Source organism: Pholcus phalangioides, unplaced genomic scaffold (assembly GCF_987345545.1).
Source record: "Pholcus phalangioides strain wild (caught in Gottingen) unplaced genomic scaffold, Ppha-v1.0 ptg000001l_1, whole genome shotgun sequence".
NCBI classification, from domain to species: Eukaryota; Metazoa; Arthropoda; class Arachnida; order Araneae; family Pholcidae; genus Pholcus; species Pholcus phalangioides.
Window position 1 is genome coordinate 26,344,979 of NW_028301594.1, and position 27,286 is coordinate 26,372,264.

Genomic DNA, 27,286 nt, shown 5'->3' on the forward strand with positions numbered 1-27,286 from the left:
ACCAAATTTCATTACAACGAGGCTCCCTATAAACTTACGGCCGTGACCGGGTGGATGTACAGTCGAGTATCCCGTTATAACGGAGAAATCCGTTGACCGGAGAAATCACTTCGTTTTAACGAAATTTCGTTATAAAAGAATCCCAGGTTTTTGCATTGTTCATAAGTAAACTTTCCTGGGGGGAGTAGAAGAGTGCTCGTTAAAACGAGAGTTTTAGTATAACGGTATTCGTTGAAACGGGATTCGACTGTATTAAAAACAAAAATTTACTCTGTCCCCCGAGAACATTGTCTATTTTGACCAGACCCCCCCCCTCTCCTCTCCTCAAGTTGCGCTCTTGGTTCTGGGGCCCCTATATACTTAAACGGAAATAACACAGCTTACCTATTACATATCATATCTCATCGTATATAGGCATCGTAAAGGTATGAGGCCCCGGGTGAAGCCAACACCTTCTATAGCAGAAAGTCTTCGCCGAAGCTCACGGCGTCACTAATTAGTAAAAACTGGGGGAAGGGGGGGGGGCACGATGATGATGATGTCAATTCATATATGCATATATACATTAGATCAGTCAACTTCACATTTGACGCTGGGGGGGGGGGGGCAGTGCTACCCCACGCCCCCCGTATCTCCGCCCATGCGACATGCAGGGCCGTCTTAAGAGCATCATGGGCCCCCGGGCCAAGTGATTTTTCTGAGGCCCTACAAGGCAAATTCTTGAAAATTTCAACCAGATTTCATTTTTGTGAGGCCCCTTTTCTCTTGAGGCCCCCGGGCCGTGCCCGGGTAGGCCCATGCCTTAAGACGGCACTGGCGACATGGGGTAAAAATGACCTTGGTTCTATAGATTCTGAAAGTGGCCACGTATATGTTTCCCACCACATTTCACTTGAAAGCTTTATTTCTTCAGATCTCTCTGTAGCCCCCCCCCCCCCTCCCACGTGGTGAAGGACAGCTGATTTTCACAGAGGCCCCAACATCTGATTTTCGCCCAGACCAGACCAGACTCAGAAGTTTACGTTGGTGACTGGCCCTTAGAGCGGGTCATAAGCCAACAAACAGACTGGAGTCCACCCCCGGTGAAGTGATTTTTACCCGTGGCTCCCTTTGAATATCCCATGACCGCAAGGGGCCTCATGTAGCCCTAGGTTGAGCACCATAGGGCCAGCTAGAATTTCGTCAAACGTTACAGTGCGTGTGTTGTTTCTTAGATGGCAGCACAAGTTAAAATATTTTGGACTATTTTTGGCTACTTTCGAGTATGATTTTGGCTGGAAATTATTTTAAGGATCTGGTAACCCTGATTTGTGATGGGTTGACATATGAAACTGCGACACCTATGGGTACTTTCACCTAATTTTTCTTTCCCCCTCCCACCCTAAAAGCAAAATTGATATGGTTTATCTCGACGGTGGTCGGTCCTCGTTCACTCGAGTAGATCCCGAATTTCGGTTTTGCTATGTTGTGTTGTTTGCGTTCATTTGAGAGTCAAACTTTGAACTGAGAAATTCACCCGATGGCTGCGGACGAATTGGTCGACGATGAACGGAATCTGGAAACTCTATTGGGTTTGTTTTCAATGCCCCGCTCCAATTTGTTCTATGTAATCGTGATGCATTTGTCCGAACTTGTAGGACCTTGGGTCCGAGTCCCGTCTCCCCCCCCCCCCAAAAAAAAAAAAAAAAAAAAAAAATACGGTATCCCCGAAAATCGATTCTAGGCTCTGTCATGAAAACTAATGAACATGGATTTGCGAAAGTAAAAAAAAAAAGAAGAAAAGAAACAATTAGTTTTATTGTTGAGTTAATGAGAGGGAGAGTTTACTGAGTCAGCACATTTTTTACAATGAGTATTCATTGACGCTTTTATTAGATATCATTTGTTGCTTTGATACTTCCTATTTTACTAATTTTGCAACATCAATGTTGTTTTTAAGGGATTTTTTTTAGAAAGTACTCAATTTAGTGTCCTATTCCTCCGAAGTTGCTTGTTCACGTGGAAAATATAAATATGTATTTTGACACTGTGCTTGAGAAATACAGTAAAATTTCCTCTAACAGCCACTTCGAGCAACAGCCACAATTTTATGTGGAACAGAACACGTCCCATAGACTTAACATTGCGAGTAACCTCCGAACATCTGCCATTTTGGAAGTTGGGCAAACCAATACGCTTATCACGATGAGAAAAAATAATTTTCAAGCTGAATTTTAAGGGAGGCTTCTCGCCTCCCTGAACATTATGGGGGAAATACTATCTATGATTTCTTTCCCTGGGTAAATATGCTAGATATGTATATTGAAAGCAGTAGAGAAGAAAAAAAAAAAAAAGTGAAAAAATATCGTATAAGGGACAACAGAAGACCTGTTGTCAGTTCTAATCAATAGAAGGATATGCAAATTATCCAATTACTAGAAACCCTTTATTTGTTGTTCCGATGGATGGTTCCATCCAAAGAAATGGTGCTCGCAAATAGAAATGTCCAGGGTACTAATTTTTTGAGAGGGATGTGTCAATCAGAGGAGTTACCAACAACAGCAATACATTTGTCGGCTCCTGATGATAATGCCAGGGTTGCACAAATCCCAGGATTCAGGTTACCATGGTGTTAAAAAAATTAGTATTGGTGCCTAAACTTTTCTCTACGTAGTTATTAAATTGCTGGCTGAGAGTAGCTCAAAATTTTTGGAATTCGCAGCAGCTTATCTCTGCCAAGGGAGCGGGTCTCTAAGCCGTGAAAAAGTCAAAAGAAGTGTTATTTTGGACCTTTTTCTTCGGGTAAAATTTTTTTTGGCACCTGAAAATTTTCTCTTGTGCCTCGATTTTTCACGAGTTGTTCCAGCCCTGGATAATGCTACTTCTTGATATAACAATAGTTCCTCTACTACAATACTTTTTTCTTGGTCTGCAGAGTATCCAAGTCTGCTTGGTTGTATCGAGGTTTCACTGCAATACGACATGTCCTTCTGATACATGAATAAATAGGGCTTATTCTTTTGAATATAAATAAAAACCCAGACAATGGTCAGAGCAAAAAAGAAATACTGGGCTTAATAAAAACACAATTAAGGAATTTAAACTATGAGGGCTAGTATGCAAAACATTGTACATTTCATACTTCCATTTTTATTAATCTTAGAGAAAACAGACTTTTGATTGATGTAGAAAAATAAATTGGGGGGGGGGGGGCTGTTGTGAGTAGAGTATATTCACAAATACAGTAAAAATCCTATATAGCGCTACCCTCTATAATCACGTATACAATGAATGAATGCCAGAACTTTGCCACTGGACTTATCCCGTTGCCGATATCTCTTCCAGCCCAGCTTCGTGGCAGAGTCTGGAATAGTCATAATCATCTACACAGTGATATTTCACCTAATGAAGATAAATCAAACTGGGATTGCGTCCATTAGCTGAAACGGGATTTTCCATAATTATGTTTCTATGGGAAAGTCATTTAATTGATTCCAAGTACTGCCCAGAGTTTAAATGTAAGTTTTTTTAAAACATCAAGGAGCGCTATAAAAAGACACAAACTGACCGAAGGTTAAAATGAACAGATTCAGAATTAGATAAATGAGAAAATACAGGATAAGTGAGATACTGAAGATCTTATTTTACATTGATATGTACACAAGGACTACCAGCTTTGGTCTACTGAAGTAGTGGTAGCTGGGTAGAACAACCCAGTCGTAAGTGTTTCCCCCATCCATTTGTGATTTTATCAGCTCATTCCTGTGTCTGATACGTGCAGATGGAAAAGATAAGCTCCTAGAATGTCCAGACTGTTTAGTTTGATGCTGAGAGTCTTTCACTGAAAGAATGCTTGCTTTGAAAACATGGACTCCTTTTTTTCGAAATACATTTCCTATTAGCTGAATCTTTCATTTTACATGAAATGGTTCAAAAACTTTCAGGAAGAGAACGGAGAGTATATCTTAAAAGATTCCAAGGGGCGCATGAGTTAATTGGGCTTGAGTGACAATAGTTATATAGGTGGAGCTGCAGATATAACATGGAATGGTTTAATAGGGGGGAGAAGGGCAATACTGATCTACACACTTGCTGGTATGCTTTTTTTTTAGTGATTTGCTGAGCTTCTGTATAGTGTGATTATGATGACAGGTCGCTGTGATTCGCGAAACAAGCAATTTAATGACTACATGTGAAGATCCTAATGCATATTGTTGGTATATCAAATAGACTAGCTCCATTCCTCCTTGTTCAAGCGAAGGCTGTAAAGGTGCTCATATGGGCGGGGGAAAAAAGCCAGTCATATTTATATTTGTCTTTTATTTCCTGAAGAACCAGAGTACCTTCATGTAGGTGGGCTTCAAACTTCAATCTGTTTTTAATCAGAGCTTGACAAATCCCAGGTGCCAGGTCATCATGCCAGCTAGAAAACCAGTATTGGCATCTAAAATGTTTTACTCGCTAAATTGAAATCTAAGGATGACGCAAATTTTTTTGATTTCATAATAATGTATCTTCTGACATTGGAAGGGGTCGTTAAGTGATGAAAAAGTTGAAAAATTATCGTTTATGACCATTTCTCTGGAGTAAAAAACCATACTTGGCTCCAAAGAAATTTGGCTGGCATCTGAAGTTTTTTGTCAAGGCCTATTTGCAAAATGGGAGAGTGGTAGCATATTTTTGGTTTCTGACATTATTTATTTAAAAGTAATATATTGATATGAAAATCTGTTGTTTTCAACATCTTTAACAAAATTTTCATGTTTTTTGAATTTAGCAAAAGCAACAAATCCCTTGCATAAGCAACCTGATCCAGAATCTTTAGTTGAATTTTGTGAAATGGTTGAAAAACAACCAGATGGACCTCAAACGGCTCTGTGTCTTCTTGGTCACAAGATTCAGTCCCCATTGGAAAAAGAATCTCTTTTAGCGCTCTCAGTATGTATGTTTTCCCCCTTACTTTAACGTGGTATTGACTGATTGCTTTGTATATAATGTATTTTTTCTGTCTAAAAATTGAGAGATAATTTTGTACCGTTTATTAATGAATAGGTTCTTGAAGAAAGTGTGAATCGTTGTGGTTGCAAGTTTCGCTCTGAAGTTGGAAAATTCAGATTTCTCAATGAGATGGTGAAAGTTGTCTCGCCCAAGGTAATCACAAGCAAATTCATTCACAAACATTTTTCTTTTGATCTTAGTTATGCACTAATGACCATTATGCATGTGTTTTAAAATATACATGTATCAACCCCTTCTTATTTTCTTAAAATGCATTTAACCACTTTACGATTAAGGGTGCAATATTGTGTCCGAACACCAGTGGAATAAATTCAAACAAGTTCTTTGTTTTCTTTCCTCTCCTCAACATCATGAAGCTTTGTTGTAACCCTATTACCTTTGAAAGGAAATTTGATCCTTTTTACGTTCGTTTATTCCTGTTAGTGATTTTTTTTCCACATATGATGTATCCGTCTACTATATTATTATATGCATATAAGAGCGAAAGAGAACAGGTAGGGTGAGGGTGAAAGGAGAAATGTACTTCATATGTACTCTCTTATCGACTTATCTATCATAATGTTTCCTTTCATTTTTTTCCCTTCCCTTTCTTTTACTTTTTTGTGCAAGGTTACCATATTTATAACCAATTCGGCAAATAGAGATCATCTGAATTTCTTGTCAATAGCTTTTAAAGAACCTAAGAATTTCATTATGCAAAGAATATGGCAGTGAAGATTTCACACATTTGACAAATGAAACTCTTCACTTATTGATCAAACTTTTAATCAAGCGACTTTCATTATGAGGGGCTTTTTTAAACTAAGGGTTTTGTTTGACTATAAAATAATTTTTCCACAAGTGAAATATTTTTTGTGTTTTAGTATTTAGGAAATCGCTCCTCACCAAAAGTGAAGCAGAAAGTAGTAGAACTGCTGTTCATGTGGAGTGTGCAACTTACTCAGGAGGTGAAAATATATGAAGCATATCAAATGTTGAAGCGTCAAGGTGTTGTGATGGATGATCCCGTGTATGTGATAAAGGTAATGCTTTTGAGATGAAAAGAAATTTTCAAGTTGATATTTCTTTCAATCTATAATTTGGAAATTACCTGGATTTGAAAAATAAATATTATATTTATAAGTAAATTAAATAAATAAATAATAAAACTCTAAATAACTAAAACTTCAGTCGTAAAATAATCATTTTGGTACGAAAATTCTTTACTTTTTCTACTTGAACACTAATTTTGTGATCATGTTGAAGTTTGTTGTCTCGTTTAGCCTATTTTGTAGCCTATATGAATATTCGCCCTCAAGGGGGGCGTTAACTTCCTTAAAGGAAAGTACTTGATATGTAATAAATCTGCACAAAACGCCATGGCTACACGCTACATTCGTTACTCAGATGGTGAGGCTTGATGAGGGGGGTATGAACCGCTATTGCAGCGGGCAACGGGACCGCAAACCAGTAGTTATGTCATTGTCATATGAAGAATATTCATGAGGTCATTTGCTTAAGATGATAAAAAAATTTGTCTATTGTTATCACGCCAACCTCTCGGGGAGAGTCGCGAAAGTAAATCCATTCAGAATCTGCTATAAAGTTCTAGTCTAATAAATATGCATAATGATTGTGATGCAACATAGAGGATCAAATGATTATTTCAGGGGTATTTGTAATAGACATAATATCATGATTATAGTTATGGGGAAATGGAGAGACCGCGAGACACCCAGGCTCTGTCGCAAGAAGCAACGTAAGCAACCCCCCCCCCCCCCCCCGGGGGGGGGGGGAACAGGGCATCTCCAGTAAAACCAAAATTTATTGATACGTCAAAGATTACATATAGTGCAAGGAAATCAAAAATCATGTAAATCGAAAAATCAAATTAATCAAGTTAAAGTAAAGTGCAACGGGCACGGATAATAAATAATCATGGAAAGTTGTATAAAAATCGTATCGCAAAAGGCGCAATCAGAAATTTATAGTTATGGGGAGTAGGAGAAGTGTGAAAATATCATTAACTGATTGATTTGATTTTGAATTGAATGCCCAGAGCTATTGTGACTTTCTCTCATCTCCTAGGAGGCTGGGTTGTGCCGGAAAGCATCTTGTATTTATTCAACAAAAATAATTATATACATTCTGTGGAAACAATCCATCAAAACATTGAACACAATACAATCAGGATTAACATAAAAGGAAAAATAAAATAATGCAATACCAAAGAAAATAAGATTGAACATACACTAATTAACTATACATTTACATCTAGATGCTGTAATTTGGATGTTGAGGGTATCTCAGAGGGACGGAGGGTTGCTTGGATAGGTATTTCCCTACTCTTGAGTTTTATGATCATTATTAGATGCTGGCTGGGAATATTCTGTTTTGGTTTTGAAGCAAGATATTCAGTCATTGAAATTGTTATTCCGTTTATTTGGGCATCCGTATTCTGTTTTTCATATTTCAAGATGCTTCACAAGTTTGAGTATGCAATTTGCATTCATGGGACTTCTGATGATGCGCCGTTTCCAGAGTGTCAGCTTGTTCTGGTCTGGTAATTTAGAGTGGAATTCTGTGTCCTTGGAGCACTCTGAGATGAAATGAAGATTGTTTTCCTCTTTTTCACAGAGGCAGAGACTACTGTTTTGAATCCCAAATTTTTTGTGATACGAATGGTCTTTGTTCTATAAAGAAGATATTTCTGGGCATTGGCCATGTGGTGTATATACTGACTTTGGGTGGAGTTTTTATCAACTAAGATAAACTTTTGCTATAACATCTGCAGTGTTTGCTCTTATTGCTTCTAAATAAGATAAATAAAATAAACAATATTCATTTACGATCTTAATTACATTTTTTAAATTAAAATTATGTCAAGAAGTTTATTTTTTTCTGTAGTTTTAACTTGAATTTTTTTTTTTTTTAATTTATAGGATTACAAGTCTCCGGAGCCACCACCACCAAGACCTAGGAATGCAATTTTTGATGATGAAGAGCGAGCGCGGGTAATTGTTGCGAAATCTCATGCATGTAAAACATCATTCAAGATTGCTTCAAAGTCATATTTTTGAACCATATATTTTTTACTGTTCCAAAAATTTGATGAATTGAATAGATTATGAACTTTCTTGACTATCCAGTATGCTCTTAAAATCAAAGCTATGCATAGAAACAAAAGTTACATATTTTTTGTTTTTGTACTCAGATTTTGGAAAGATGAGGAAACATAAAAGTATGACCCATATTATTATTTTCATGTTATTCTAGCAATTGCAGATGTTACTGCAAAGCAGAAAACCAGAAGATCTTCAAGCTGCTAATAGACTGATAAAGACAATGGTGCGAGAGGTATGCATGTATTTTTGCAATCTGTCTTTAGTGCTTCAGCTGCCTAGCAGCAGCGTGATTATCACACCAATCCATTTGTTCATCAGGTTGAAATCTTGGTAATGTCATAGTAATTAAGAATCTGCTTTAATTCATTTAACACTGCTCTCATTGGTCACGATTTGACCAATGGTGAAAAAAAAATATTTTATTTTGTGTGTGTAGACGTATACAATGATACCCAGGCTTATGTCAGTAATTTGTTCAAAGAGTGACTGTGAGGAAGTTGAGGTAAATTTTTCCAGTGGTAAGGGGTCATTCAAGTATTACGTCAACATCGGGGGGGGGGGAGGGGGTTTCGGATTTGCTGACTTTTGATGACAGGGGAGGAAGGGGGGGGGGTTTGAAGGCTGCTTACGTGATCAACCACCTCTTTTTGAATGTATGAAATATTCTAAGCTGCAGACAAAATTTTGCCGGTGGGGGGGGGGGGGGTCAAAAATGACTGAAAATCTGCTTACGTAATGCTTGAATACCCCCTAATGTCCTACCTTCCTCAGGAGGAGGAGATGGTATAAACTTGCAGATTTTCTTTATTATTTTCTATTTGGCTTTTTTTTATGGGACTCTCTCAGGGAAACATTTTCTCTAAAAGAATGTGATGTTAGAAGCCTTTAAGCTTTGTTCAATATTTGTCTTATTCAGAAAAAAAATCATTTTTAGGACAAGACACACTTCTCATGTGACTTCAACGTCTTCAAGTGCTGTGATTTCAAAGTCACTGCACGTTTACAGCGTGCCAAGCTGTTATGGAGCAATCAGGTCTACAACATTTAGAAATTCACACATAACACAACTAGCAAAAACTTTACTTGCCAAGTCATCTGCTTCCAAATTTAGAAGAGAGCAGCACTGCTTCAACACCTAACAAGCATTTCTAAGAAACAAGCTTCACGTTAGGTTCACAACACATACATGAGCATTCGAACATGTTCTCATTCTTTAGAAATTCCATTGAGGAATATGGATGAGGTGTATGTGGGGTTTTGTAGTAGTGGTGCAAGTTTGGGTATTATTGTACATTTGGCCATTTGTACTGTTTAAGGGTTAGTTAGGGCTACTATTTATATGTAGGTACGAATGTGCATAAAAAAAATAACTACAATTTGACGAAAATTAGTATATGATTTGATGTTTCAATTACATTGACATATTTTTTAACTTTATTGTTGCTGGTATTTGAAGCATACTATCATATTTAATCAGCTTATTGAAATTATCATGTCACTAAATCACAAGGTACGATATCTTTTTAATTTCAATAGAAGTTATGTAATGTGCTTTGATGTTGATGTTTTTTTGACAAATGTGATGCATGGTACACTTTGGATGATTGAATTTCCTTAGTTTTGTGTACGAAAGATGATATGCCATTCCTTGAGGTCTGCATGAGATTACTAAAGGACTTTACAGTATGCATTTCAGAACAAAATGGAGATTACAGTGAAAATATAGTTAGGGACTAGGACATAGTCCAGGGAATTCATGGTTTCTTCAGTTAAATGTGATCCTAGTACAAGTGCTAATTTCTATATCTTCTATAAATTGAAAGATTTTGTTTACCTTTAACTGCAAAAAAATTCCACCTTTTTTTAGTCTCATTTGTACAGATTTTCTTTCTTTACTTGAAGGAAAAAAAATGTTGAAAGTGATTTTTCTTAGTTGCACTTTTTACAATTCACTAGTTATTTTTTTTTAAAGTTTTTATATATGTTTCCAGGCAGACCAAAGGATGGAGCTATTGGCCAAAAGATCCACTGAATTAGAAACTGTGCATAATAATGCCAAAGTACTTGCTGATATGTTAGATCATTATAACTATGCAGAAACATCAGCAGAGGAGAAAGAGCTTATGAAGGTGAAAGGTTTTTTTTTTCTTAAGGCATTCTTAAAAATTTCTTTTGTACCAAAAATGAAATGGATCTTTTTAGTTAATTTAGATTCAGTGTATTAAAAAAATAGGGTAAATTTATTGTGTTTCTTTCATAACAAAAAAATTTCTTAATTTATGAATGGCTCTGGAATGGAGTTGTAAAATGGTCATGCCTAAACTCAGGCAGATGAATGTTTTCTAGTACAATGAAACTGATTCCCTATTACTATGTCATAAACAAATATGATCATTCAACTTTGAAAGTGTGGGTTTTTGCTCATCTATTACATCTTAGTAATTAAATATTCTCTTTTCCAATTGTTATCTCTTCTGTGTATATTTGCTGTTATCATATTTATTTACATAGAAATCTCCATTAAAACACAGTGAATGAGGATCGCTTGTAGATCAAAAATTGTTATCTGTTCGGTATGATAAATTCTTGTCTCTTATCAGTTGTGTCTTTGACCTTTCAGTAAATTCTATGTGTCATATAAGAAATGAGATATAGATAAGGTGCTCTCTGAAATGATGCATTGCTTTTTTTTCTCCTATTGTTTTCATCAAACTGGCACGTCTAAAAATGTGCATGTGAATGTTTTTTTAGCTAATGTAACAGGATGACATCAACATTCCAAAATATTTCATGTATTGACTCATCCAAAAATGAATCAAATAACAAAACATTATTCGACTATCATTAGAATGAATAATATGAAAAAATACATTTAATGCTTGATTTTGGTTAAAATAATTACATTTTTTATGAACGATTTTTAAATATTTTATTTACATGCAAAAAATGAGCACTTGTATTCAGGTATGAACTGAAAATTGATGGGGAATTGAGAAAATGAATTTTTTAATGAAATTTAAAAAAAATGTATTTTTAAATTTCAAATGAGATGAAAATGAATGAATGCTTTAAACTGTGGCTCCTGATACAAATACAAGGCCACAACAGGCAAAATGCCCAACGAGGTGGCTGAGAAAAAGATGCCCATAATAAATATGGATGTCATGATCTGGATAAACATGTAGTAGAAAGTTGCTATTTTTGTTTCATGAATCACACCGTGAATTGAAGCAGAATTGTTCATTCATTTGATGGGAAAAATTAAAGAAAAGGAAAGGGAAAATCTTTCTTTCCCATAAAAGAAATATTAAAAAAGTGGCAACTTTGTTTCATGTTGCATCAAGCTGCTAATCTTCATTTTTACTGACATAGAAAAGAGTTAGTTGCGGCAAAAGGGTGGAGACTAATCAGCTATGAGTACAGTAGATGCTGTGCATTAAAATCACAGAATTGTTATGACTTTCATAAAGTATATAACACACCAATATCCTAACATGGGAGAAAATTTGTTTATAACTAGTTATCAGGACCTCAGTTTATGTCATTAATTTTTTTTGGTCAAAAGTTTTTCTTTTTTTTTCTATATTTTGAAGCTGAGATTGAACCAGACTTGTCCCCCCCTCCCCCTTTAAGTTATCCTTATCAACCTGCAGGAGGTCATTAGGCTTCCTTGTTGACAAAAATTTCCATACTCGGTTTACAATGTCCTAATTGGGCCCTAGTAGCCACCATGATTCATGCACACGCAGCACTCCTTTTGCGACAGCTTTTCTATAATGAAGGCATAGGTGCATGCAGAATTTTCTCAAGGAGGGGGGGGGGGGTCAGTTTTTTCTTCTCGGGGGGAAGGTTTCAATTTTTTTTTCTTTTCAAGGAGAGGTCTTTTAAGTTTTTCCTGCAAAATAACACTATTATCTTGACTTGGGGGGGGGGGAGGGGGTTTAGAATTCCAAACCCCCTCCTTTACATATGCCAATGAATGAAGGCATGTGTAAAGTAAAGAAACAAAGTCCCTTTCTTTATTTCTTGCTCTGTTTCTTTAACTGGCCACATTCAGGTTCCTCTGCTCGAAGACTTTCACAAGGGACCTATGGAACGTTCCGTACATTAACAAAAGTATCATTATTTGTAATACACATCAGATAGTTTCATAAGGATTTCTCACAACTTCTGAATAAAAACAATGATTTTAGCTGAAAGGAAAAAACTAGATACAGTCAAACCTCATTAGTGCGTCACCCGGTTAACACGTCACTCCGCTTACCGGGTCAATTTTTGGAAGCCCAGTTGTCCTCAGGTAGGAATTGGCACAGCTATGGCTTACTCCGTTTAACGAGTCACTCCGCTTACTAAATCATATTTTTGCTCTCCCAAGAGTGTCTCATTAACAAGGTTTGACTGTATATGATCCTTGTACTTACAATTAGGTTTTCTTTGGGGTATAGTTATCGATCGGTTATTGTTATCAGAAACACAGTGTCCCATTGTGATCACATTAATCGGCATGCAGCGTAATAAGAGGAAAAAAACAATCAAGATATCCAGGAAAGCTGAAATAAATTGTAAAGATGTAAAGAAGCTCAAAATAATTGCAGAAAGCTCAAATAAATTGTTCCTTGTACAAATTGCACAATAAGTAGCAAGTAGTTATAAATTTGACTTAGCTTGCTATTGCTAACTCAAATTTATAACTACCATGATGCTCATTGGCATCACACGAGACCATGTGAAAGATTTGATTTTTAGTTCAAGTTTCAATGTAACTAATAATAAATTTTCAATGAAAGATGGAATACATGTTTCAATAAATTGTTTTGGGCTCTTCACAAGTAAAGTGGGACCATTATTGAACATAAACATTAATTAGTGTTTTAGCTTCTAAATGAAGTTCATAAAGATGCCAAATGTAAGAAAAGCTTGGTGTTTATTTCAAAACAATATTTTTTTGGTTATTTGCGGTGTTACAATTGTTAAAGGTTATATTTTGATACTAAATAATTATAACTGCATAATTTTATGTCTAGGAATTGTTTGATAGCTGTGAAAGACTTAGGCCTAAATTGTTTCGTTTAGCTGCTGAAATGGATGAAAAAGATGAAGGCTTAAGTGAGTTTATTCAGCTCTATTTATTTAGTTTGATTTTCCTCTTATCTTTTCCCCTAGTTTTTCACCACTAATGTTACTCTATGTACAATATTTTATATAGTGTGTGTGTTGCTGCTCTCGTAACACTGTGCATTTGAGTATTTTGCAACTTTCACTAGGATATTTGTTGAAAATGAATAAACATTACAACCTAGATTAAGCCACAAGCTACATCATTCTTCGAGTATGTCACATTTTTTTTGTCTCCTGTGATGTTACAAAGAGTTACTGGAATGTTATTTATTTTTATATATCCAGCAGTTTGGTATTTAAAAAAGCTTCTATTTAAAAAAATAGAAATGAGATTTTCTTGTAATTTTAGGTCTTTGAAGTGCTAAATAATATAGCAATAGTATAAAAGATAAAGTCTTATGCTACAGAAATGATATTTAAATATTTACTATTAGTACTGTTTATAGTATGTTTTAACATAATAGGGCTATATGACATTTGAACTAGTTGAGGATTTTATATTGTTTCATTTGTGTTTTTGATTATCTACTTTGGACAATATTTGTGCTTATTTCCATGGGAAATTTTTTGTTTTACATTCAGTACAATAATAATCATCTCTGTCTGAAACTATCTGAGTATTTAATTGAACTTTTCAATCAGTCAGGAAGTTATTGCTGCAAAAAATATGCTTTAAAAATTTTGCTGATCAAACTTCAATTCCCTTTTTCCTTCCTTCAATGAAAGGAAGGAAACAAAAGTGCAATTGTATTGTAACATTTTGGTCATGAAAATTCTAGTGGAATGTTAAAATGAACTGGTTCAGATAATCCCAAAAATCTTGATTTATCTCAGCTCTTGTGAAGAATTATTTCTGATTCAAATTTCAGCATAAATAAATTCTTTTGAATTTCAGATGACATTTTGAAAGCAAATGATGAGTTGACGATTGTCATAAATCGATATAAGAAAGAGCTGGGTGTTGAAGAGGAAGCAGCTTGTTCTATGTCTGATAGTTCTCGATCACCATCGAAAAGTAAGTTTGATTTATTAAACCAGTGGTGCCTCGGAATTCATTTCTAATTTAATTGTAAACCAATGATAAATTGTGAAACTCAAATTTTGAGAAAGTCTCAAATTTATGCTCGTGCACGGGGAGTCCCAAGGAATTCAAACAGTGAATTTCAAGGTATTGTACATACTGCTCTCAATACATTTGATTGTATTGAGAGCATTATGTTTGTTTTCACTGATGAGAGAAAATTCTAACTATACAGATAATTGAACTCATATTTTTCTCAGAACTTTTTTAAGAGAAGTAATTTATGAAAATTAAATTTTATTGCATGTCGGGAATGTTAAATTTTGAAATTACTTTAATGTGTTTTTTATCTTGTGTTGCAGCCATTTTCTGTAAGTATTTCAATATTGTATCTGTATTGTTCTTTTATGAAATTTGTTTTTGGTTCATTATTTCATATGTGTTGGTTTTAGTTGAATTTAAATCTGTTTCATGTATGCTTCTTTTGCAGATGGTGCCTCTCTTCTTGATCTGGGAAGTCCAGTTGATTCTGTTACTGCACATGCATCCTCATCTGATATATCACTTCTTGATGACCAATTACTGTCTCTGGGTATGTTCTTGATTCTTTATTTAATCAGTTGTATATTTTGTGTTTTTCAGGAAAATTGTTATCTCTGATAGGTTTTGATGTTTTGAAAGTTATCAATCTTACTCATAAACAACTATTGCTTAATTTTTTGTCATAAGGGTCAAGAATGTGAGGAAGAATTTGGCTGAATCTAAATGCCTAATCACATTAATACTTCTGTTCTTAAATGTAATACAGGGTGTTTCAAAAAGGATCATCCGATTTAAAGAAATCATAACTATTCAGCTTTTAATCTGTTTTGATCGAATAATGTATAGGTAGAAAGGGAAATCTCTAGTTTCACACAGTTGCCGACAGGTAGCGCTAACGTTCTTCCTCCGGCTGCAACTTCAGTATTTGTCAAGACGGTGACAGCACAACAGAAACTGTTTTGTGTTCTAAGTTTCACGAAGTGTGAGTCCCTAACAACTGTTCATCGCTCTTTTCATCAACATACCCTGGTGTTGAACTTACTACCTCTCAGAGCATTAGGCAATGGTATAAACAATTCCAAGACACGGGTTGTCTGTGAAAGGGAAATCCCCTGGTTGTTCCCGCATGCCAGATGAAAATGTGAAGCGCATCCGACAGAGTTTCACACGTGTGTAGTCCTTAGAAATCCACTCGCAGGGGATGCAAACATGCTCACAAAATTTTTGGACTAATTTGACTACCGTATAGACATATGCTGTGGATCTCAAGGTGGACATATTGAGCACCTTCAATTTGGTTAGTAAAAAAAACTTTATGATTAGCCATGTAATATAAAATTAATTTCAAGTGTCTATGTTCTATGTTCAATATTTTTCATAATATTCACATTTCAAATCGGGTTATTCTTTTTGAAACACCCTGTATAATGTGGCATAATATCAGCATAGCAGGCCTGCACCACAGATTGAATGGGGGAGGGATGTAACAATTGCTCCTTATGCATTTAATGGATTGTGCTGCTTATTTCAACTGGAGTGGTAATACATTTTTATCACAAATGAGATTTTCTTCGAAATTAGTGCTTAGTCAAATGATATCTGCCACTTCGTTCCAGTGATTGTGCAAAACAGTCAACCTTCTCAGTGCATTGGCTGGATTATTGTTGTGGCTGATCAATACAGACATTCATTATCGAAGAAAATATTCTACAAGAAATGGAACAAAATTTTTGAAGATATATACTAATCTATTCTTCCTTATTGCTATACTTAAGTCAGTGCATGTGAACCATTGTGTACCTTCTGTAAAACTGTTTCTAAAACCATTATACTTACGCATGCAATTATAATGTAAAGAAAAACCTGTTGGCTGATTTTTGTTTGTATTATGTACAAAACACTTCTGTGCTTATGACTTTTATGTACAAAAAAGTCATGAGCCCCAAAGCAGAATGTTTGGTACTGTTCTGTGACGAGCCTTCCGCTAACTGGAAATGTTCTGCGGTAAAAATCCCCATACATGTAATAGTGTTTTTTGCACTTTTTCTTAAAATTCTTCCAAATTGTTCTGCAGTAGCGGTAATTGTTCTGCGACGTACGTTGCAGATTTCAGCACATTCTGCTTTGGGGATCATGAGTAGATGTTTATTGATGATGTGGAAAAAAGGGGGGAATATCAATCTTTCTCATATGGAAAGATGTGTCTTGGTCTATTTTATTATCGAGGAAAAAAATTGTGATTGGGTAATTTAATCTATTTTTCAGTGCTAATAACTTCAGAACATTCATCACGTGATGATATTGACATTAGCACACAAATTTGTGTTTATCATTTTAAATTTTCTCCAATATTTTTAATTTTTGTTCACTAGGATTGAAAGATCTTTCAGTTGGTTCCAGCAGTTTGTCTGATTCTGTGACATCAGATCCAAAAGCTTCAAGTAAATTGGCTGATTTGGACCAATTATTTAGAGTGGGAGACAATTCAACTCCAAAACCGATCTCTTCTTCATTCCAAACACCATCAAATGTCTCCTCTGGTTTTATTTCATCATCACTTCCTCTGGATGCAGTCGGTCCTGGCTTTTCCTCTGGAACAACTCTTACTCCTAGCTTAGTAGACATTAAAGCATATCGATCTCAAACCAGTAAGTTCCAGACTTTTTCCCCTTATGTTTGGTATATCTTAAGTTCATAATCATTTCAAAATTATTTTGAAATTCTTGTTGAGTTTTTAAATTTTGAAATCATTTCTAATTTTATCCACTACGCATGATAAATAATGCTACAAAATGAAATTGAGAAATGTTAAAATGTTTTTAGTTACTAGAAATGTTTAGACATGTTTAAATCAGATTTAACTATTTATTTGAAAAATTTACTTTCTGACAGCCCATATAAATTTTAGTTTCTATTTTTATTGAAGGTGCTCCAATCAAGTCTGTAACAAATGCTTCAGTGAATTCATCTAAAGGTTTAGCAGACCTTGAAGAACTCAGTCAATCGTTGTTAAAAAAGAGCCTACCTAGTGGCATCAAGATGGAGTTTCCAAAGTAAGATCTAGATACTGAATTAGTAAAACTTTATTCAATAATCAAGTGGGATTTTCATCCATGTATTTGCCTAATTAGCTTTTATGAATTGTTGCAATTAAATACAATGTGCATCTGTTTTATTTTTTTGATAGTGGAAACTGAATTTTGAAATAAGTATGTTATTTTATATTACAAGAAAAAGACTGACTTCCATTTGTGTGTTCAAAAGACACATAAGTTTTCCCTGCAAAATCAGTGGTGCAATATGTGGCAAAATTTGTAACATTGTAATTCAGTTACAGAATGTTTGTTTTTTTTCCTTGAAGAAAGAAAAAAAATATAATGCTACTCAAATATATCGGTATAGATAATAATATGTTATATTCTTTGTTAGTACACCTCAGAAGATACCTATAAGTCAATTGAAGCAACAGAAAGATCAAGTAACAGCATCTCAGCAGCTGATACAAACTAAAGTTGACTCAAACATTTCAAATAACGAATTCTCTAATGCAAATGCCAGTGGGGATACAGAATCAAGACCCCAGACTCCAGATGTTCCTTCACTTGCAAATGTTTTTGTTCCACTTGAGACTGTTCAGCCAGGTAAGGCTTTCCAATCTTTAGAATGTAGAAAATTTATTTTTGTGGGGGAAAAAAGTATTTTACTATAAATGTCTTTTTTGTTGCAGAACTGTTCAATAAAGAAATTATTATTATTTTTAATTTTGTATGCTTTTTTTAATTTTTAGATTCAAGTTTGTATAACACCTATTTAGCAACGTTTTTGTTTCAATCCTTAAATTAAACAAATAGTCAGAAATGCACCTTCTGTATGCACAAGAAAGAAAATATGCATTTACCCCCCATATCACAAATCTTTCATCATTTATTGACAGTGGGAGCAGTTTAAGGGTTAATAAATTTTCAGTATTTGGTTTTTGTCCCTGTAGTATGATCGCTTCTCTGCCTTTTGGCTAAGATCAAAGTGTAGTATGATTAATGATCTATAAAACTATTTGCCTGTCCAATAGTATACCAATTCAAAAAATGTAAAAATATGAGCCAGTCTGCTATATGAATTATATATCTCAATTTTTTAAGTTTAGCTGGAAAAAAAATTGAAAGTTTAATATGAACAGCCTAGTTCAAAAAGGCAAAAGTGCAGAAAATTGGATTTTTGAGTAATGCATGCCATAAGAATGGTGTAAATACTTCTACATGTATTGAAATAGAAACAACTCCTAACTCTGTTTATAGACTCTACTAGAATTAAATTGGAGTTGATTCACATTCAGTTCCCTACAAAGTTGAACCTTTGAAATGCAAAATTCTCAAAACATAGAATTTTGAGTTGTTGCCTTTTGAACTGGGGCATCAATATTTAAATTATAGTACGTTAATATAGGTTTCCTGTATCGTGTAATGTAAAAATTGAGATAGCCATGAACTCTTAGAATATGTATGAGAATTTATATAATCAGTATTTGATATCAAATTTACATAGAAAAAGTTTCTTGTTCACTTCTGAAATTATGTGCATACATTCTTTTTTTTTCTTCTAGGATCTCATTCCCCATTGACTCTCTTTGAGAAGAATGGTGTTACAGTTGTGATACATTTTACTAAGAATGAGCCTCGTCCAGATGTGTCTGTAATGGTTGCGTCAACTATGAGTAAAAATTCTAGTCCAGTTAGAAATGTTATGTTTCAGGCTGCAGTTCCAAAGGTATTCATCTGTCTGTTGATACAATACATAGCTTTAGACTTTTAAATAGAAAGCATTTGTTTTTATAAATATTGGAAATGACTTTGGTTTTAACTTTCTATGGTTCAACCCTATATAAAAGTATTGAATTTTCTTTTACAAATACAGATGTAAATTGATGCTGTTAGCATATTTTTAAATGAAGCAATGCACAAAACTGTAATTCGGATAATTAGAGTGGATTTTTCAATTACAGTGGATCCTGCAACATTTTTCAAAAAAACCTTCATGAGAAAAAACTTTAAATGAGAAATCTCTCTTAATGAGTATTATAGTAAAAGTTGGAACCACACACACACACAGTTACCATAGTAATTAAAAGTAAAATATACAGCTTTCTTTTCTTTTACTGTGTAATCTAAAAACTGATAAAATCTTGCTCAACAAAGTTGAATAATTTTATCTTGAATTTTATTTCTAATTCCCACAATTTGATACAATTTTATAAATGTCCGAACATGTAGGATTTCAGCAGCTCTCAAAAAAAAATGACACTAATGAGGAATCAAATCTTTTTAGATAAAAAATATATTGCACTGATACAGCCATATTTTGTATAGAAATGACATTAAAATATGTACTTTCTGAAGTACCAAATAAATAAATAAATTGGTGTAATAGGTTTTTTCCCCGACCATGTATTTATCAAGTATATTCAAATATGCATTATAAAACCGAAAGTCTGTTCACTTGGGAGTGTAGACATTTTTTGAAATTTCTAGAAAAATACTGAATGAATTGCTCTACAATTTCGGTTCTACACTGAAGATCCAAAAAAACTGGTCCACCTGCCTAATATCGTGTAGGGCCCCTGCGAGCACGCAGAAGTGCCGCAACACGACGTGGCATGGACTCGACTAATGTCTGAAGTAGTGCTGTAGGTAATTGACACCATGAATCCTGCAGGGCTGTCCGTAAATCCGTAGGAGTAAGAGGGGTGGAGATCTCTTCTGAACAGCACGTTGCAAGGCATCCCAGATATGTTCAACAATTTTCATGTCTGGGGATTTTGGTGGCCAGCGGAAGTGTCTCAAGTCAGAAGAGTGTTCCTGGAGCCACTTTGTAGCAATTCTGGACGTGTGGGGTTTCGCATTGTACTGCTGAAATTGTCCAAGTCCGTCGGAATGCACAATGGACATGAATGGGTGCAGGTGATCAGACAGGATGCTTACGTACCTGTCACCTGTCAGAGTCGTATCTAGACGTATCAGGGGTCCCATATCACGCCAACTGCACACGGCCCATACCATCACAGAGCCTCCACCATCTTGAACAGTCCCCTGTTGACATGTAGGGTCCATGGATTCATGAGGTTGTCTCCATACCCGTACACGTCCATCAGCTCAAAGCAATTGGAACCGAGACTCGTCAGACCAGGCAACGTGTTTCCAGTTCTCAACAGTCCAATGTCGGTGTTGTCGGGCCCAGGCGAGGCGTAAAGCTTTGTGTCGTGCAGTCATCAAGGGTACACGAGTGGGCCTTCGGCTCCGAAAGCCCATATCGATGATGTTTCGTTGAATGGTTTGTACGCTGACACTTGTTGATGGCCCAGCATTGAAATCTGCAGCAATTTGCAGAAGGGTTGCACGTCTGTCTTGTTTAATGATTCTCGTCAGTCGTCGTTGGTCCCGTTCTTGCATGATCTTTTTCCAGCCGCAGCGATGTCGGAGATTTAATTTTTTACCGGATTCCCGATATTCACGGTACACTCGTGAAAATCCAAATTTCATCGCTACCTCGGAGATGCTATGTCCCATCTCTCGTGCGCCGACTATAACACCACGTTCAAACTCACTTAAATCTCGATAACCTGCCATTGTAGCAGCAGTAACCGATCTAACAGCTATGCTAGACACTTGTTGTGTTATATAGGCGTTATTGACCACAGCGCCGTACTCTGATTGGTTCCATATCTCTTTATTTGCATACGCATGCCTGTACCAGTTTTTTTGGCTCTTCAGTTTATATACCCTAAGTTGGTACTCACAATTTCTAGTGAGAATTTAGTCAAAAGTACATTTACAAATACAAATACAACGCCACAACAGGCAAAATGCCCAACGAGAATGATTTAAGAGAATTAATTAATTTGATTTGAGAGATATTAATTTTAAGATTTAAGAGAATGGACAAAAAAATAAAATAAGAAAAAATTTTTTTTGATCTACCCTGTATCAGAAAAAGCCGCAAATGACTTGTAACTTCAACAAAGTATTGTGCTAACATTCTGCTATACTTCTGCATTTTTGTGAGGATAGCATATATATTCACAAAGATATAAATGTTTTCTATAAAAATTCCAATTCTCATTGCATGTTTTTTGCTTATAACATGATGAGTTTTCAACAAATTTTTACGAAATTTACAGAAAAAAATGACACCATTCACATGTGACATACTGTATAGAAATATAAAATGTGACAAATTATTACTCAATGATATATGAGCATTTGTATAGTAAATAATTTAATTGGGTTGCTGTATTTTTTAAATATATGACATCCATATTTTTATGAGCATCTTTTTCTCAGCCACCTCGTTGGGCATTTTGCCTGTTGTGGCGCTGTATTTGTATTTGTATAAATGATTATTTTAATTGCATGTGCGCGAAAAATATAAATTTTATTTTTTCATAATTTGATTGCCAGATGCATAATGCAGCTTATATGGCAATTCCAGCTGAATGTCATGAAAATTCAGGAAGATATCAATGATACAGTAAGCAATAATTTAAAAACTTGCTGGAATGATGAGTTTTCCAGAAATTTGTATTGGATTATTTTCTGTTATTTCATTATTGACTTCTATTTGTTCATTTTGACATATCATACATGGATGTTATGCTAAAACATTTCTCTTGCATAGCATCAGACATGTGTCTTCGCTCATTCACATAATGCTGTGGTCTTATTCTCGAAATAATTAAATAACAGAAAATAATCATACACCAATTTGTAAAAAATCCCCTTATCATTTAGTTACTTTCAACAAGTTCCAAGATTACAGCTCACAATATTGCATATATCTTAAATTCCATAACATTCGGGTGGAATTTTCGTATAAGTTGCACTATTGGTTGAAAACTCTGCATTTGCATTATAAGCAAAAAATATGCAATGGAAATTGGAATTTTTATACAAAAAATTTATATTTTTGTGAATATATTCTCACGAAACTATGCAGAAGTATTATTGCATAAAGTTAGTACAATATTTTGTTAAAGTTACAAGTCATTTGCTGTTTTTTTCTGATACAGGTTGATTACAAACATTTTTTTCTTATTTTATTTTTTATCAGTCCCTAAATGCATTTGTGACTAAATTTTCACTGGAAATCATGAGTGCCAACATAGGGTCTATATGACCAAAATTTCAAAGTGATTCATTCAGTATTTTTCTAGAAATTCAAGAAAAAATATCTAGACTCCTAAGTGCACACAGACTTTTGGCTATATAGTGTACACCAGACCATAGAGGGTTAAATTAAAAAATAAGAAACTAGAAGCAAACTGAAAAAAAGTCTGGCAATATGATATTATATGAGCATTGAAAAATCATTTGTTACTAAAAATTGAGTTTATAACATACTTTTTAAAACCTAAAAATTTTGTAGATCATTTATTAATTCCAATCAGTTACCTAAAATGAATTTTTTTATGATTATATCCTTGGTGATATGAGAAAAGCAAGATTTATTCAGCAAATAATAATTAATTGTTATTTGTACAAGCTTAAATTGGTTTTAAATTTTTTTCATCTTTATCAATCATGTTTTTTCTATCTCACAAGTACATAAAACGTGATTTAGGGATAGTAAATATTTTTACCCTTATGAATATGATTGTTATTACCTAAAATACTTACTGAGAAAAAAAATCTTGATTCTCAACGTACTGCTGTTTCATTTTTATTATTTTTATATTTGATAATTTTTCACTTCTTTCATCAAATATAAAAATTATTTTTGACCAAACAAGACGTATGGTCATCATACTTGCAAACAGGACTTTTTTCATATATAGTTATCATTCGGTGGTTGTTACCAGAATCCTTATTCCTGGTGTGATCACATTAAACGACTTGGACTGTATCTTGTACTAATTTATTTTTAGATAGTTTGTTGAATTCCTTTAGTTTTTAAGGAAGGATATATTCATTCATTATAAATATTATGATTTTTCTTTTCTTTTTCATCATTCTTGGATAGTCAATGAAGATCAGGTTGCAGCCACCATCTGCTACTGACTTACCAGCTCACAATCCTATTTTGCCACCAGCTGCCATAACACAAGTGCTTCTATTGGCCAATCCTCAAAAGGTATTGAATGCTATGTAAAATTTCACTTCCTTCCATACACCCACAGATTTTTTTTCTAAGATATGATGAAAATTCTATATAATGATACCTAATCGCCCATAAATCAAGATTACTTTCTGGTCCTGTTGAATTTTTCACAGTGTTGATATATTCCATCTATAATGATAAATCATTTGTAATGATACTTTTCTCCGGTTCTGGGAATATTGTTATATGTGAGTTTCACTATTTTAGAAAAAAAAAAAGTCACTTTTTTTTTTTCTAAAATAGTGAAACTCTTTAGAAAAGAGTTACACTCCTACAAAGTTACAGTTACTCTTACTACTAAAAAGAAAAACTATCCTTTGCTAGAGCAATAGAGCAACATTTATGGTAACGTAAATGTTTCAAATGCAACTTCGCGTTGTCCTAAAGTAATTTTTCCGCTTTTTCGAGGCTTAGTTCATCCGAGACGAGTATGTAGTAAGGTTTTGGAGATCATACTTACAGAGGGACATAGACTTGGTTGAAGGGGTGCAGAGAAGAGCTACGCGTGTTCTTATTGGTACACAGGGCTTGAGTTATGAAGAGAGACTTCATTTTTTGAATATGTTTACATTGGAGAAACGCAGGTGTCGAGGAGATATGATCGAAGTGTTCAAAATTTTCAATGGGATGGATAAGATGGACCATGAACTTTTAATACACCGCCAGTCGACTGCTTTTACAAGGGGACACCAGTATCGATTGGGAAGGGACAATGCGAGGTTATGGTGTCGCAGGGAATTTTTCTCCAATAGGGTTGTTAATAAATGGAATAGCTTACCCCCGGAGGTAGTAAATTGTAACACAATTGACACGTTTAAAAAGAAATACGATAAACATGTTGGGGTAAATCAAGAAGCTATCCATACTTAGAATAAGACAACCATAAATACATTATGGGCATTGTGTAGTATTTTATCATGTGTATATATTGTTTATAATTTTAGTTTTTAATTGGGTTGCGGTATTTTTGAAATATATGACTTTCATATTTGTTATTTGCATCTTTTTCTTAGCCACCTTGTTGGGCATTTTGCCTGATGTGGCGTTGTATTTGTATTAATTATGATGCTTTATGTCAATATACTTTTGGCAGTAGCACATTTTTATAATTTTTTAAAATTTGACTTGAGTTCCACTTCCTACCAACTCTCACAGATTTTTTTGAAGAGTTTATTTCTTTCAGACCCAGTATGAAAATTTGAAGTGTTGCTTTTTTTCTTTCTGTAGGTATTATTTAAACTTCTGAGAGTTCAGCCCTGGCTTCAAGTGGTTGTAGGTGTTTGTTTTTGTTATTGTTGAAGTTTGGGTTGAAGTCTCTCTCTCTCGCCGAGGTTAAAAAAAGAATAATTCACAAAGTGAAAAAAAAAAAGCAAATGCACCAAAAAAAAAATGAAATTCCTAATCCATTTCAACGCATTATGGGTGTCATCTTCAGAGGATAAATACAATATAAGTACTATTCATGCTGACCAGGCATTCCACTTGGGTTGGATATTAAATCTTAACTCCTGGTTGCTCAGCGGAAAAAAACATCCGCTCAAGTCAAACGTTGTGGTCAGAATGTAAGAACTATATCACTCAAAGGATTATTTAATCTTTCGTAGAAAAGAATACAGTGAGAAAAATATTGTGTCTCTAAGGGTTATCAACTACTCAAAATAGAATTGTTTTTTTGCTTTTTTTTTTTGTTTGTGGAGCCATTTTTGCCAAAAAAATTTAGTATATACTTAATCCTTTAAGTGACATTAGCATTGACAAGATATCTTGCCAATGCCAATGAGCAGCCAGTTTAGCAGCGTAAGGGTAAAAAAAACAAAAAAACCTGATTAAACCAATTCATAATGGCGCCAACTTGCAGAATTGAAAACTCATTGCGAGGATCGAGTTCAAACCCCACAGTCGCAGCAATGGTGATCGGCTGAAAGTGGTTTTCTGTGGTTCCCAACTTCGAGGCGCAAATGCGAGCCAATCTCCCCGTTAAAAAGTTTTCCGCAGAGATTAACGGGCCTACAATGGTATAATTATTCATTTATTACACTTCACGCACTGTGAGTTGAAAAAAACTCATAGTTTAAAAAATTGATTGCAGATGGCAGCATTACATGGAAACAAACTTCATGGGAGGTTCACTATACATATACACACATTCCAACATGCAACAATTCGTTAGAGGTTCCAGAGAGGAATATGGACGAGGTGCATGTCTGGTTTAGTAGTAGAATTGAAAACCAGCTGCCATTATGTTTTTTACCCTTATCCATTAAAACAGTTTTTTCCCACTTATTCTATTTTCTCATATGAATGTGTAGAAATGAGATGGATTAGGAAACATTTTCCGCATTTTCCACTTAACCAGTTTATTCTTTTATCAGGTATCCACTTACAAATGTCTTACTGCACAAGTTCATTATAACTTAAGTATTAGACTTAAGTATGCAATATACTACATTTTAAGTAGTAATATCTACATGAGTACATCAAGTGACATTAAAAAATATAGACATCATATCAGCATCAACTTTATATGAAGCAGCATATTTAAATTTCTGAAACCAAGCTACTGCAACTTACTGTCTTGAAAATTTCTTTGCTTTCTCTAGAGATTTGTCATGTAATTTTTTCTTTTCATCCTCCCTCTTAAAAATATTATAATTAATATCACACATCACATTGTCTGATGTGTTGCCTTGTGTATATAGGGAAATCTCTAAATAACGATATTCTGTGGACCAAGAAATAATATCGTTTGTGAAGGGATTATCATTATATAAAGATGCAGCAGTTTAACTTTAAATCATGGACATTTTCAAACATTGTACAGCACTGAAGTAGATACAATGAATAGACTTGAAAAATGTTGTTGTAGATGGATTTATCGTTGTACCAAGATTTCACTGCATTTTTGTTTATGTATTGTACAGTATTTTCCTGCATATAATCTGCTGATTGTATGATAAGAAAAAGCATGGTGATATCTTGTCATGAATTACATTTTGCTGTATATTATATTTACAGCTTTTTTCTCCAAGAGTTTGGAATAGAGATAAATATTTAAAAAAAATAATTTGTAAAAAAATGTGGTTTTTCAGTATTTTATAGATAGTATATGCATATAGCTAAATATTTTTTTTTCTTCAAAAACAAGATCAACAACCTCTTCTATTCATTAATATTTCATTATTAATGAATGGAATTTGAATCTGCAAATTATATGCAAGAAATCATAGTAACATAAATTTTGTGATCTCATTTATCCAATACTATAATACATTATTTTTTCCCCCTTTTATAGGAAAAAGTTCGCTTTAAATATAAGTTGAACTATAACCTCAACAGCGAAGAACATACTGAAATTGGGGAAGTAGAAAGTTTATTTTCATCACGGTGACCTTCAAGTTAGAAATAGCTGCCAGGAATTACGAGAATATAATGCATGTATAAAAATAAATGAATATATATACATACCAATTACAGTTACCAGAATATTTCTCTCGCGTCAATTAAATTAATTTATTGGTGAATAAAAATATTTTTCGTTAGTGATATATGTTCTGCACGGTTTCAAATTTTATATTCCCAATTTTTTTAAAGTGTTCCTTACACCGTCTTTATTGCATTACATCAAGGACAACTGCACCTGAATTATTGCTATAAAAAAGTATAGGTTATAACAGTTTATATAAGGTTACTTAAAATATTATTTTATTTACATTTATTCGAATGCATTAAGGACATATAGAAGTATTTATGATGGAATCACATTATTATTATTGATAATATCTGGAACTACATTCCCTTGAAGCAATAATCATATTTAATTCAAATTTATCTTAATATATATATATTGATATATATA

General features: G+C 34.2%; 1 protein-coding gene across 1 annotated transcript; it reads left to right on the forward strand.

Moving 5' to 3' along the window:
* Positions 1-1,423: 1,423 nt before the first annotated feature.
* On the forward strand, positions 1,424-26,973 carry Gga (ADP-ribosylation factor-binding protein Gga). Its single transcript, XM_089232831.1, has 16 exons — positions 1,424-1,571; positions 4,757-4,917; positions 5,032-5,130; positions 5,862-6,020; positions 7,920-7,991; positions 8,254-8,334; positions 10,094-10,231; positions 13,127-13,208; positions 14,116-14,235; positions 14,732-14,833; positions 16,656-16,931; positions 17,210-17,336; positions 17,713-17,924; positions 18,884-19,047; positions 23,293-23,403; positions 26,723-26,973. Exons 1-16 carry the CDS (start codon positions 1,520-1,522, stop codon positions 26,816-26,818), a joined length of 2,052 nt encoding a protein of 683 aa, XP_089088957.1. The 5' UTR covers positions 1,424-1,519; the 3' UTR covers positions 26,819-26,973.
* The last annotated feature ends 313 nt before the right edge of the window (positions 26,974-27,286 follow it).